Genomic DNA, 14,407 nt, shown 5'->3' with positions numbered 1-14,407 from the left:
TCTGACTCTGAGAGTTCCTTGATACCCAGAGACCCTCTTTTAGGAACCTCAGACTCTCTTGGACCTGGTACCTGCAATTGGGACCAATCCTGGCCTCTGTACAGCTGAGGTTCAGCAAAGGGATTCCTGGGCTGACAGAGCTTTCATCCTGTGATGGAACCAGGGCCAGTCCGGCAGTACCCATAGCCACTGGATTCCTGGTCAGTTTTCTAGTGAGCCTTAACATTTTGAGCTGACCCTGCAGATGTAGAATCTGCCCCATCTCATAAGAGAAAGGGGAATGGACTGTCATCAACAGCTTTCCCTTGCACCCTAGGCTGAGTGGCTGTGAGACCCTGAGATGCAGGGCTCCAACATTTCTACCTAGTTTTAATACTGTCATTAAATTCAGTTCAATGAGATCCCATGAGGTACCATCCACCCCAAAGAAATGTGGACATGGCTAGAGAGGAAGGAAGCAACACCCTAAGGGCTGGGAAAGCCTGCCACAGCTTAGATTTCCACTCACAGGCACTCTGAGCTTCATATTCATAAAGAATGGGTTTGCCAGGATTGGGCGAGGGAGAAGTTGGCTAAGCAGAGGTAGGAGGGATAGTTATAGCTCTGCAGGCTGAACGGCACTCTGGTGATGGGCAATGGTGAGGGTACATGACACTGTCTATGGTCACCTAGCTGTGCCCTCAGCCACACATAACGAGTAAAGTTATTCTCTGTGTACCTGTCACAGGGTTAAAGAACAGCCAGTATTTCCTGGAAAGCTGCTATTAAGATGACAGCTTATAATGAAAGAGGTAAATGTTTTCAACTTTGCTTTGTTGTCATTCTGAGTCTTTGCCCTGAACTGAGCAACTTTCAAGATCCATTCCCAAATAACTCTAATTGGACCACAAAACCTTTGCCTTTCTCCTGTGAGTAGATGTTACTCTACAGCTTCAAGAACCATGTCAGTCTTCATAAATGAACAGGACCCAGGGCCTTGATGCCCAGAAAAACTGGCTCTGAGCACAAAGAAGTCTTCCATAGGGGGTCACGACTGTGGGCACTGATTTGTATAAGGTGCACGAACTCCATGTTAATTATGTGAGGTAAACTTACAGTAAGCTTTGCATGAGCCCTGGGAACAAACCAGGCTCAGCTATTACCTCCTGATCAGGGATCGATGAAGGGATGCTATAGGCACTGAGAGACTTGATATTAAACCTGTTCTGAGGTGTCATTCTGACATCTGCTCTTGCTCATGGAAGGGTCAGGTATAGGTCACAAGTTCCCACTCCCTGTGGGCTCCTGAAGACAGAGCCTTCAGGATCGCTTGACCATAGATTCATAGGATCAGCCAGTGATGCCCTGTTAACTGGGAGTTAATCAGAGCTCTATGCTGCACACACAAACAGGTGCTTTGCTCCACCAAACCCAGATGACAGCCACGTCTTCAGGGAGGCAGCTGTCCTTATCTCAGAATGTCTAGGTAGAGGCAAAGGAGGAAGGAGGGGGGTATCCACCCTGACCTGTGACCCCCTTGGATTACGGTATGGCCTAGGGCTGTCCTGGTGGGGTACCTCCTTTAGACACGACTGTGGCTGAGGCCTCGGGGTAGGATGAGTCAGCCAAGGAAACTTTATGGTTGGTCAGAGGATCCTAAAGCACCCCCCAGTAAGTCCGCATGCCTTAGTGATAGCTCCTCGGTCAGTTCTGCCACTCAAAGACCTTGCACAATGAAAATTAGGACGACGAGTCCCATGATTTTGCAGGGAGGTTCTTGTTTTCATTTAGACTAACTTAACAGACAACTCTAGAAATGAATAGATTATAGATTCTCAGCTCCAGATACACAGTGACCTGGGGACCCTGTGGCCATGTCCCTCACTGTTCCTCAGCTCATCCCTCAGAGCTCTAATCTAACCCATCTCCTAGTTAGCCATCTCAGAGGAGGCTAAGTGACCATGTCCCTGGCGCTTAGGGAGAGGCAGGACAAGTGTCTTGCATGGCAGGGTGCCTGGTGGCAGAAGGTGCTGGACTCAGAAGGGGAAAGGGTGTGTGTAGTTAGTCTCAGGTCCCACTTGCCTGGCCATCTTTGTATGTTGAAGAATGAGTGTGGCCTAGTCTCCCACAGTGGGCATTTCTACCGTAATGAAGGAAGGCCCCACATCTGCTGGGTACCGGTGCAGGGTAAGGAGGTAGCATCTGCTCAACCTCCTTGGGACTCCTGTACAAGACCCACCCACATGACACTGTGCCCAGCCCACTGTTGGGAGTGTACTTGGGAACTGCATCCTAGGTAACAGGCACTGCCGTGGGCTGGCAACAGATGCCTGAGGAGGCTGTGAACCACCTCTCTTCGTACTCACTTCTCTGGCTTCAGATCCCTGTAGATGATCCCCAGGCCATGGAGGTGGTCTAGAGCCAAGGCCAGCTCAGCCAGGTAGAACTTGACATCCTCCTCAGTGAACATCACCTAGTGGGGTGGGAAAGGACTGTGGCTCAGCTTACCCCATGGCTGCTTGTTGCAAAGGTCTCCTCAAGGAAACCAGGACTGTCCCAGAATGCATGTGTGGAGATCCTGGTTCTCCTGTGACACTTTCCTGCCACTCCTGAGCAAGGAGAGTTCTTCTCACAGTTGCAGGCCATGCTGTTTGTAGAGCTGATTTTTCTCATTCTTGTGAGCGGAACCTCAGCCCAACACCAACTTGCCCTCACCCCACAAACTGTTCAGGTCGAGTGCAACCCCAGGCTTCCGTCTTATTAGAATGCTCTGGTGTGAATTCATGATGGGTATTGCGATTCAAATAACCACGCTATGGAGGCTGGAGGACTACAGAAAATGGGAATCCTATTTCACTCTTCTCCCTTCCCTCTTCAGTTTCCCTGGGCTGATGTGCAAGCCGGCAGCTTGCACCAGAGGGGTGCGTTCTGCAAAGTACAGTGCGCTGGTGGGCGAGGGGCCTCAAAACACTGGTGCACAATGCTCTGTCCTGCCTGGCCCTGCTACTGCACATTTACTATGACACATTCATGTTGAAGAGACTGCAGTCCATGTGACCACTGAATTCTCTTTGAAAGTAGACATGCAAAAACCCTACATGCAAACTGAATGTGGCTTGAGACCAGAGCTAAAATGAGTGATTTGTGGGACTGTGTGGTGACTGTCACCACCCAAGCAGACTGGGCTCTCAGCTCCCAGTAAGAACACCTCTTCTAGGTCCTACAAAGTGTCACCTGGTACCCCTGGGAACTAGCCCTGGACTGTGGACGCCCTCTGCCTCCCAGCACTCTTCTAACCACATTCTATTTCCCAGGTGTCTCTCCTACTTGCTTGTCACGTGCTCTACATGATCTGCTATTTGTCTGGAGTTTTATGAAGGGTGGAGGAAAGGAGGGGGCAGTTTGAAAACCGCTGTCACAGGCAAATAAAAAGCACTCTGTTGGAAAGATATGAGGAGCCTTCCATCAGCATGCTGTCATACCTCTAACTGCCTTGAGCCTTACAGAATCATTCAAAGAAGAAGACAAGAATGTTGTTGCCATAGACAGAATTCTGAATTTCCTCATCCCACAATGCTAGCTCAATGCTCCTCAAATCACGAGGGACACAGACCCTTCCCGTGTGACTCTGGAGAGTTCTTAACTCTGCAGCTAGAAGCCAATGAAGCTCAGTCAATAAGCAAAGACCTGACAAGATGTTCCTCAATGTAGGCACATAGGGACCACTGTCCAGACAAGAGGCCAGCATGCTGTTAACCGTGCCTTCCAAGGATGGGAAGTGAGATGCCATCAGATACAGTCACTCACAAATGCTCCCACGAACTGTCTCACCTGTCCTATCTGGGGCAGCAGGGACAGACAGGGGACAATGCTTTGAGCGTCATTCATAGGAAGCTTGGGAGGAGTCTGTAAGATCTTCTAATCATGGACTGTCTGCTGATGTGGCTATGCAGATCTTGCTCTGTAGCTTAGGCTGATAGTGAACTCAAAACCTTGCCTCTGTTTCCTGAGTGCTGGGGTTATGGGTATGTGTCACCATGGCTGGTTCTGTGAAAGCTTTTGAAAACTCGAATTTACCATGCCTTCATATGACACCATATACCACGCACACTTCTCATCACTCAGCACCACGTCACATACCTCACACCACATATCACCACATTGTCACATTGCCCATCATACACATAAAACCCTCTCATGCCCATCTCCCTTAATGCCCTTCCTCCCTATCTCCCTAGACAGTCATCTCAGGGGTGGGCAGGGAGCTCACCTACCTCTTTGGAAAGCCTGGTGAAGAGGTCACCTCCCCGCAGGAAGTCCAGGATCAGGTAGAGCTTGCCTTCGGTCTGAAAGGCTGTGGAAGGAGATGCAGCTGAGCAAACACAATTCCCTCTGACCACTGAGTCTCTGTTCTTCCCAAAGCCCAGTTTCTGTTCGGTTCAGACAAGGCTGTTAATCTGTAGAGCCTCCTTTCACTCAGTCAGGCATAGCCGACCAGCTGGCGGTCAGCTGCCCAGGGACGGAGCCCAGCAGGAGGAGAAGGATGCTGCTCATGGTCCTCAAGAGGATGCTGCATGACTCAAAATGACTCAGAGAGAGGAAAGTCTGAACAAACTCATGTTCATCAATGGCATTGTCAATTAGGCATTTGTCATAGCCGGTCCTACAGGCAGACAACTGGCTGTAACGTTTGCTGGTGGAAGATGGTTCTGATAGACAGGAAGGGCATTTCTGCTTCCTCCTGTGGAAGTGCATCCTATACTCGGGGCACAAGAGGACCATTATGGACTTTATCCAGTCTAGCAGTGTTCTTACTGCTTCACTTGCCTGACCCCATGTCAGAAGGGAACTCATGTGCTATGTGAACGCATTGGTAGTGACTCAGGTCACAGTCTACACATCTCATATGCAGGGCTTAACAAGGGCACACCACAGACTGAGGGACCCAAGAGCACGTAAAGACCTGGACAAAAGAGTCACATTATTATTGCTGTGATAGTTAGCCCAATGGGTCTGTCAGCATTGGTGGCTAGGTCAACATCACAGAGGGTCAGCAACCATGATGATCAGGCTGACATTAGGAAGCATCTTTCATTGGGCACCAGGTTTCATACACAGGGTACCAGGCCAGAGGGACCTGCTATTTCTGTGTATTGAAAAGGTTTTCATTTTTTAAGAGGTCCTGGACCATTTATCATAAATGCTGGCATTTAGAAACATGGCTGTTAACTAGACCTTCACTTGGGGCTATGTGTACTACAGAGTGTTTGTTAAAAAGTCTGTGCAAGACGGGCGTGGTAGCTCACGCCTTTAATCCCAACACTTGGGAGGCACAGGCAGGCAGATTTCTGAGTTCGAGGCCAGCCTGGTCTACACAGTGAGTTCCAGGACAGCCAGGGTTATACAGAGAAACCCTGTCTCAAAACAAAACAAAACAAAACAAAACAAAACAAAACAAAACAAAACAGAAAGTCTGTGCAAGACACCCAGTTCTTAATTTCCTCATAAAAGCAGTAGCCCCAGTGCCTGCTTTGGCAATGCGCACCCTGGAAGAGATGGTCCTGAAGTCATCAGTGGCCCCTGCATGGGGATGACACGCAAATTTGAGAGGTGTTCTGTTTTTTGTTTTGTTTTATTGTTTTTTTGTTTATTTTTTGGTTTTGTTTTGTTTTGTTTTTGAGACAGGGTGGGGGGGGGGAAGAGAAACAGAGAGAGTGGGGGGGGGGCACCTTATTGTTGCCACTGAGCCTGAGGCTCTAGGCAAGCACAGCTGCCATGCCTGGAAGAATAAGGATTCCACAGGCTCTTCAGCCAACAAAAGAGCCAGCTTCTGTTCTTTCTGGAGGCTACACCAGATGACTCGCTGCAGGCCTGAACTATTTTCTTGGTCTCTGGAAGTCTCCCCATTCCACCCCAGGTGCATTCATGCCTTTGTTCCCCGTGTATCAGAATCTCTGGTTTCCCATGGTTTCTTTGCATCCTCTCTTTACAGGAATGCCTTAACAAGAAAAGCTTGCAGTGAAGTGCATGACTGAGGAGCCATTAATCTATTGACTCTGCCTCCTGCTTCACCCATGAGGTACAAAGGAAGGGAACCGGTATTGAGTAGAAAGGCAGGTTTGTGGCCTCGGAGAAGGTACTTCCCCTGAGGCTTGAGGGTAGTCTGAGGTACTTGGCACTCCACCTTGCCTTTCTTCATTCACTTTGAAGGCAGAGGTTAGAGATCAATACACTTTCTGCCCAGCAGCACTAGGTGTGTCATCACATCTCACCCCAAGGTCAGGAGACCTGGTACCAGGTTACCATGGTGATGTCTCAATGATGGGCAGCCCCACCTCACACAAAGTCTCTGGGATGAAGATAGGACAGCTTGCTCTCTTCAGAAAATCAAATAGGAAAGAGACTGAAGACTGGGGATTTAAGAGAACTTGATCTTCATACAAGACAGGATCCTGACACAGCGGGATCTCCTTTTCAACTAATAATTATTTCTGTTTCCGCTGATGGAAGACATCACTGTAAGTCCTCCTCAAATCATATCGCACTTACTGCACTTACCATAATGCAGCTTGACAATGAAAGGGTGATTCACCTCTGCCAGGATGTCTCTCTCCATCTTAGATCTGACCCGGTCTCGCACTGTACAACAAAAACAAAAGGATTTCAGGATGTGAGTGGAGATCTCGAGGCTTGGATACACAAGTAATAGACAAGCTAGTTCAGTCTCACCCACAGGGAAAATCTGGAGCAATATAATGGCCACTCTCCTTCACCGGTTCTAACGAGCACATACATCTAACGAGCACATACATTTTGACACATTGGCCTCCTTGTTTCCAGATCTTTTTCTGCTTACCAGAAACATGAAAGTGTATTGTAGACACCATGACACTTTCCTTGTAGGAGAATCTACTGCTGTGCCTTAAGAATAAGGACCCTTTCTCACAGGCTTTAGTGTCCTATCATCCTGTATTGTCTCTGGCCTTCATTCCATGCTTATCACCACTCCTGTCATTTCAAGCTCTTATTTTCCTCAGCCTTGGGTCTTTCAACTTGTGTGTGTGTGTGTGTGTGTGTGTGTGTTGTATTATGACATTCTTTTCAATAAACATTCTTTTCACATTTAGCCATCTGGAATACAGACATCATTAGTTTTTTTTTCTTTTTTTTCTTTTTTTTTATTTTATTTTTTTTTATTTATTTATTTTTTTGACATCATTAGTTTTGAGGCAAAACAAATGAACAAAAATAGAGGCTGACAACCACTATAGAGTAAGAGCAATGCTAAGACCCTACAGGCTAACTGGTATACCCAGGAGGCAGCACCCACTTGGCCTCTCGGAGGAATGGCTGAATATCTAGAATGACCACAGTGACATGTGCTTCATATTACATTGCTCACCGATATTAAGAATGGCAATATACACTTACAGTGTTATTAAAGAAATCCTTCCCCAAGGATGATGTGATGATAACAAAGTAGAATATGACATGGTTTTCCACCTGCGATTTAGACCTAACTCATAGTCCTGGAAGTCAGCGTTCTCACCCTGGAGCAAGCATGCATTTTCTTCTCAGGAGGAAATTATGTTCCACTGATTGAGAAGGTAAACAGTGCCCTCCAGCCAGCTCTCTAAGAGAGTAACTCGGCCCATGCATGGACAGTCACTGCAATGCCAGGCGTGACTCTTGGTGGCTAAGGGGTGGCTCTTTGGGAGGCATGGATGTGAGTCAGAAGAGGGAAAGAACCTAAGCAAGATATTGCCGGTAGAGCGTACTTCTTGTGATGTTCTTGCTGTGGAAGAGAAGCACTGATACACAGCTCCACAGACACACATGCCTACAGGACCAGGGTCATGAATGTGTCTCCCTCCCACTTTCTCCCTCCCACGTCCTCCCTGCCCACTGCTCACTGCTGTTCCATCACCATTTCTTCATGCCGTCTGTGCTAGCATTTAGCCAAAGTTCAGCCTTCTAGAAGAGGCTGGTAAAGAGATCCACATAAGAGGGCAGCAGTAGGGACTGTCAGTGGGAAGCTGCGAGTGCTGAGGAAAGTGGAGGGAAAGGAGACGAACCTTACAAGAACAGCATGTCAAGAGGCTGCAGACCAGGACTCAACAGGTGCTGGGCAGCCTGGGTGCAGCACAGAGAGGCTGTAGTGGGCAGGGCCAGCTTGCTGTCATGAAGTACATAAGATCCAGGAAGGAGGCAGGACATACCCATGGCACAGAGCCATGGCTGGACCTGATTGAAATGCCTGTGGGAATTGTGAGAGGCTGGTGCTCAGCCCCGAAGACACTGAGCTAGCATGAGGCAGACCAGAGAACGGAGACCAGGAACGGAACATCCCACAACAAGTGAGCGCTTATGGTAACCTGGATTTTGAGAAATTACCTTGAAGGGAAGCCATAGGGTTGTCAGGAGGATGCCACCTGCAGCCACACTGGGTGAAGCACTGAGACTGGCGGGAAGCTGGGCTACAGCTTTGCTAGCAATGCAGGTGTAAAGCCCCTGTCCCGTACAGTGGTCAACTTGGGAAGAATAGAATGTCAGAGGCCCTTGATGGGGACCTCAGGAGTATTGCTGTCCTGTACCAGGATTTAGAGAGGGACACACCCCATTGTAGAGAGCAACACGAAGGACAACAGAAGATGGAGAGCAATCCAGAAGCATGAGAGAAGCACGCTGCCCCATACTGGACAGTCCCAGACCACCCACCACTGTGAGAGCAGACATGGGGGCAATGACGAATCATCAGAACCTTTGAAACCTCACTCTTCCTGGGGTCCGCAATAGGACTGGGCAAGTAAAACCAGAGAAGCCCGTGCCTCTGCCACGCCTTTGCAATGACTTTTACAAGTTTTGATATGCTTTTATTTTCTTACAGATATAGCCCAGGGTAGACTTGATCTGATTTCCTTCCTTCAAGCTTTCAAAGCCTATTTTTTGAATTAAAAACTTTCACCTACCCGCTCTTGGAGAAATACCCTACCTAGATGCAGATAAAAACATGGGCTCCTGCTTATGCCAGGTTGAGAGTATCTTTAACCCACCGACTTCCCTGATGGTGCCCTGGAGACTCCAGAGGGGGTCTCTCCACCAACCACGGCTCCCAACCATGAAAGACGAATAAGAAAGGATGTGGGGAATTGCAGGCTGGTCTCCATTCGAGCTGAGGTCTGAACCCCAATGGTCATAATTCACCTACAGGACACAGTAGGCGTTCCCTCATGTTCCTGGAACTTCAGCCCCTGCCTAAGGTACCAGCTCCCACAGCCCCCACAAGAGAAGCATGGTCAGTAGTCACATAGGCAATGGCCCAAGCTTCTGACCTTCAGGCTAAACTCCTCCCCAGTTACCTAGCAACAGTGAAGACCATTAACAGGGCTGTTAAGCCAGCACCTCTCTTATTCCTTTGTCCTCTTACCTCTCACTTCTCTCTCCTCTTCCCTTTCTTTGTCTTCTTCTTTCCTCTCCTCTCTCCTTTTCTCTCTAGCATTTCCTCTTCTCCCTCTCTCTCTCTCTCTCTCTCTCTCTCTCTCTCTCTCTCTCTCTTCTACCTTCTCTCTTTCCCCTGTATTTCTATAATAAAGCTCTTAAACCATAGAGTGTCTCTGTTCCTTCAAGTTCCTCTGTACACTCTGGTCAGTATTGGGAACTTCTTCCCCTATTCCCTCTCTCCCACAAAGCAAAGTAGCTGGGGGGGGGGAAGGCAGGGCTGCCCCTTGGCCACCCCCTGAAGAGTGGGATAGAGGATTGCCCACCCAGGGATGAGTGGATAGGGTAGATAGCAGCCCTCCCACGCCTGACTGACCAAAGAATAGGGAACTTCTGGTGGGGCAGAATGCATTGGGCATCTTTTCCCTATCCTACTTTTCCCCAGGGCCCCCCCCCCGCCCTTATTTTGTTCCCAACAAAAGGAGATGCAGCGTTTCCCTACCTCCTTGGCCCCAAGACACAGATTCAGACTACAGAGGCAGGAGTGCGGAAGAGTTCCGGGCTTGTTGGTCAAAAACCAAACTGAAATCTGCTTATTCAGTGAGAACACAGCTTGGGTGGCAGTTAATAAAGACCTGCAGGGAAGGGAGGGGGGAATGTTCTCAAAATAAAAAAAAATGGGGGGAAACACAGATCATGAACCCAGGCTCTGAGTCTCAGCATCCCAAATCGCATTACCATCAAAAAGGAAAATCTCTCATTCCTGCATCAGGAGCTCAAGGGCAGTTGCTGTGGACCAAGCGGGGTCCTTCTCTATGCTGGACCGGGGCTGATTTTGCTGTTGGCCTCCACAGCACCTGGCTAGTGTTGTTACAACTGTGCTCTTTGTCTCAGTAGAACACAGGTTTGCTGTCATCCCCCCATGTCTCTTCACTATTCAAGTGTTTCCATCCCTATGACCTGGGACACCTGGCCTGCTGAAAAGGGAGGCAGAGAAAAGGGCTCGCTGCTCCATCATCTCACCGTGGCCTTAATCTGGTCCCCGCCACCTGAAAACCCTCTAAAAAAAAAATCAATCAATGTCCTTAAGCTCCCTCAGCTTGAATGAGGACACTGTCCAGCACCCATCTCCCAGATGAAGGACGCGGTCTCCAGCTTTTGAAGGTTTAATTTGTGACAGAAAATAGTCTGTGAGCAGTGGAGCGCCCAGACATATGGGAGTCAGAACTTTCTGCAGGTAATTACTTGATGCCCAAAGAGAAGAAGTCAGCAGGTGGCTTCCTAATGAGGAAATGAGAAGAAGGCTGGAAGGCTGGGGAGGGAGGGCACCAGCATCAGCCTGGCCTCTACCATTTCTGCACAATGTGGTTTGGGGGGGGAGTTTAGCAGCTCCCCCCCCCCCCGCCCTGCCCTCTCATATGTAAAGTAGCATTACCTGTACTCGAACCCTAAAGGGGGCACCTAGAACTTGTGATTGGAGTGTGCCTTGCATGCCCCCTGCCTCCCAGGAATCTGAAATCACCCAAATGGGAATCAGCTGGCATCAGTGAGTTAGCTTAGAAATGTGATCAGATGCAAGCAACCACTGAAGCCGAGTTTCTGAATGAGTCAATGTTTTAACAAGACAGAAACGAACACAGAAGTGCTGACAATACCACTCTGGGGGCTGGAAGGAGTGTTGGGGTAACTCCAGGCAGAGACTGTTTCAAGACACTGCAGTCAACACAAGTGTCATTAATACTCAGCTGTACTGGTCACCAGAGTCCTGTAGGCATGTGTGTCTGTGGAGCTGTGTATCAGTGCTCCTCTTCCACAGCAAGAACATCACAAGAAGTACGCTCTACCGACAATATCCTGCTTAGGTCCCTTCCCTCTTCTGACTCACGTCCATGCCTCCCAAAGAGTCACCCCTCAGCCACCAAGAGTCACGCCTGGCATTGCAGTGACTGTCCATGCATGGGCCGAGTTACTCTCTTAGAGAGCTGGCCGGAGGGCACTGTTTTCCTTCTCAATCAGTGGAACATAATTTCCTCCTGAGAAGAAAATGCATGCTTGCTTTAGGGTGAGAACGCTGACTTCCAGGACTATAAGTTACGTCTAAATCACAGGTGGAAAACTGCACCAAATTAGCCCTGCAAAGAAATACCATGAGCCAACAATTCCTCCCACACTTGAGAGATGGCTGCAGGGACAAAAATTCTGCACCGTGAATGGTACCAGTCACCTTGAGACATCATTAAGCCCATTGACCACTTCAGACCACGCATGGGGGAAGCACAGCACTCTCCCTAAAGGGATGGCAGTCCCAACTCTGCACAGCCTGAGGTGAGCCTGGAGCCATGCTGCGCATTTTGCCCTCCTGGCCCCATCTCCAGACCAGTTGATTCCCATGGAGAAAAAGAGGAGAGAAGCTTCCTAAAAGTGTGTGTGCCAGCGGCGCTCCAAATCACCGAAGGTCTGACTTTCACACAAACGTGCTGGAGGAAGGCACTTATTGACCATGGCCGTCTTAGCTCAGAGGGTGACATGGCCACTGGAGTCAGAGTTGGCTGCGGCTTCACGCCTAGTTTCACACTCTGAACAGTGTACTAAGCAATCTCCATACTGGCAATGAACAGATACAGGAGGGAAGTTTAAGGTTCTCAGGCTCAGACGTTCCATGAGCCCCAGCTGCAGCTGGGAATCTGCTAGAAAGCCATTGTCACACTCGATACAGAACATCTCTTATGGCTGGTAACCGTACCAGCTCATGAACTGCACAGAAGGAATCAGGTCCATTTGCCATCAGGGCTCGTGCTTGGGACTGTGTCTCCGGGCAGAACATTCACTCAGTCAGTTCCTCCATTACTGAGTGAGACGCCCAAATTCCAGGGTCCCCTACATTTAAAGCCCATAATAGGAAACTATTTCCCAGAGTTCCTTTACACTGTCACAAAACTTTGCCAAATTCAAGAACACACACACACACACACAAAACCTATAAAGGTCCTTAAGGAGCGTCATCCTGTCACGAAGTGGGAGTGGGACTGGGAAGAGGGTGGACCTTAGCTGAGTTGGCAAGCAAGAGCATGTCCCTGAGGGCCCCTTTCTCCTGCAGCTGCAGTGCGCTTAGCATCCCTGTAGATCCCTGTAGAAACTGCTTGTCACCTCTGTGATGAAAGGAGAGATTGCTCCTGACTCTCAGAACTGGAAGGTAAAATAAGAGCCTTGAGAACTATTATCCTCCTTGCCAGGTCCCGGGGACTCCCACAGACAACAGTCCCCCTCCTGGTGTCACTGCACTGCAATCTGAAGTTCCAAAGAACGGTTTCCACAAGCTCCGACCCCACCCCATCCCCCATTTCTTCCTTTTCAAAATGAGTTTGCTATTCAACTAAATTCCAGTTCCCTCTGGTGACTGTACTCTTCGAGTTCATGCCTGGCAAGGGGAGGACACACTGTGGGCGTTACAGACACACCTCTCTCCCCTGCATGTCTTACAATCAACTGGCCTGCAACCTGGGGCTATGATGGAGAGGGAAAGGAACTGGGTACCTGAGTGGATACAGAAAACTTGGAAGGAAAACCAATTTGAATGCTCTTTTGCGTGGACTCTCCTCCCAGCTTTGAGAAAGAAACCCATATGGGGAGAGTGGGGTTAGCCCAGTGGGAGCACAAGGGGGCCAGGTGTCCACTCCACAGGTGCCATGTGATAGATACAGTTATCACATCTCGTGGCCACCACACACACACACACACACACACACACACACACACTGCTCTGTGAGGCTCCTCCATTTTCTCTTAAGAAAGAAACCCAATTGAATTTCTGGGGGAAATCTATTCCTTGGTGATGATCCATTATAGAGAGCCAAAACAGTGTGGAATATAAAATCCTATTTGATTTTAGCTGATTTTGGAAGGAGCACAAGGAGATGAAATCTTTTTTTCATTCCTTTTTCCCATATGGCTCATTTTCATGATATGTACGTGACTGCACATAGTCAAACATACTGTTGTAGAGTATTTGTTTTCTAAAAAACTGTAAGACACCAGGTTCCAGGAGTTCTGTTGTTGAAAACTTGAAATACAATTCATGGGGAAGAAAATAAAAGTTGTCTGTAATTTGGTAACTAGACAGAGTTTTTTTTACATATTATTCCTGCTGATGAAGACATGGAAGTGTGTATATATGTGTGTGTGTGATTTTGTATGTATGTATTTTATGTGTATGTGTGTGTATATGTTATGTGTGTATATTTGTGTGTGTGTTTATGTGTAGATTTGTGTGCGTAAGTGTATATATGTGTTGTGTGTCCATGTGATTTTGTATGTGTGTATGTGTGTGGTGTGTGCATGTGTTGTATGTGTATACTTGTGTGTGTGTGTACATTTAACACAGGCTCAGGGCACTCATTATGATCATCCAGGAGATGCAGTCTCATGTACTACTTAAAACTGGATCGGGGGCTTTTCTCAAGAGCACTTCACCTGCACTATAAGCCATCTCAAAGGCCATCATACAAGGTTATAAATTATATAGTGGCTGGAGAAGTTACAGGCTGGCATCCTGCTTATCTCTGATGGAATGATGGGCTAGTGAGGGCTACACAGAGAGCACATCTTCCTGGTCCTTCATGCCCGTGCATGCTGCAGCACAGGCTGGGCACCTAGGACCCTCCTCAGGGCCTCCCCCTTCACTCTGCTTCCCCTCCATCCACAGCTGAGGCAGAGGGTGAGGGTGCTTGGCAGTGCTTCTCTTGATTATCAACCTCATGGACTAAGGAATGATGGAGTGGTTACTATCGCTCAACCCAGGTGTATCTGGAAGGGCATTTCCGGACACAATGGGGCCCTGACTTAATGGATACATTAACCCCATTGCGGAGTCACAGTTTGGTGACATTACTGGAATGTGAGTGGTAGGTGTGGCCTAACTGAAGAGCATAGGTACCTGGGGTGTGTTTGTGCTCTGGTCACTTCTGGTCCCTGCCCTTTTCTCTGCCCCCTA

General features: G+C 48.6%; 1 protein-coding gene across 3 annotated transcripts in view; it reads right to left on the bottom strand.

Moving 5' to 3' along the window:
- Positions 1 to 14,407, bottom strand: part of Rps6ka2 (ribosomal protein S6 kinase A2) — a 285,292-nt gene that overhangs the window by 50,802 nt on the left and 220,083 nt on the right. For all 3 annotated transcript variants that reach the window (XM_029471102.1, XM_029471104.1, XM_029471103.1), the window contains 3 exons: positions 6,538 to 6,618; positions 4,254 to 4,333; positions 2,346 to 2,452 (listed from right to left, as the gene is read on the bottom strand). In XM_029471102.1, coding sequence (XP_029326962.1) covers positions 2,346 to 2,452; positions 4,254 to 4,333; positions 6,538 to 6,618 — 268 coding nt within the window. The remainder of the gene's footprint in view (positions 1 to 2,345; positions 2,453 to 4,253; positions 4,334 to 6,537; positions 6,619 to 14,407) is intronic.

This window comes from Mus caroli, chromosome 17 (assembly GCF_900094665.2).
Source record: "Mus caroli chromosome 17, CAROLI_EIJ_v1.1, whole genome shotgun sequence".
Lineage (NCBI taxonomy): Eukaryota > Metazoa > Chordata > Mammalia > Rodentia > Muridae > Mus > Mus caroli.
This window is presented reverse-complemented; position numbering and strand designations above follow the sequence as displayed.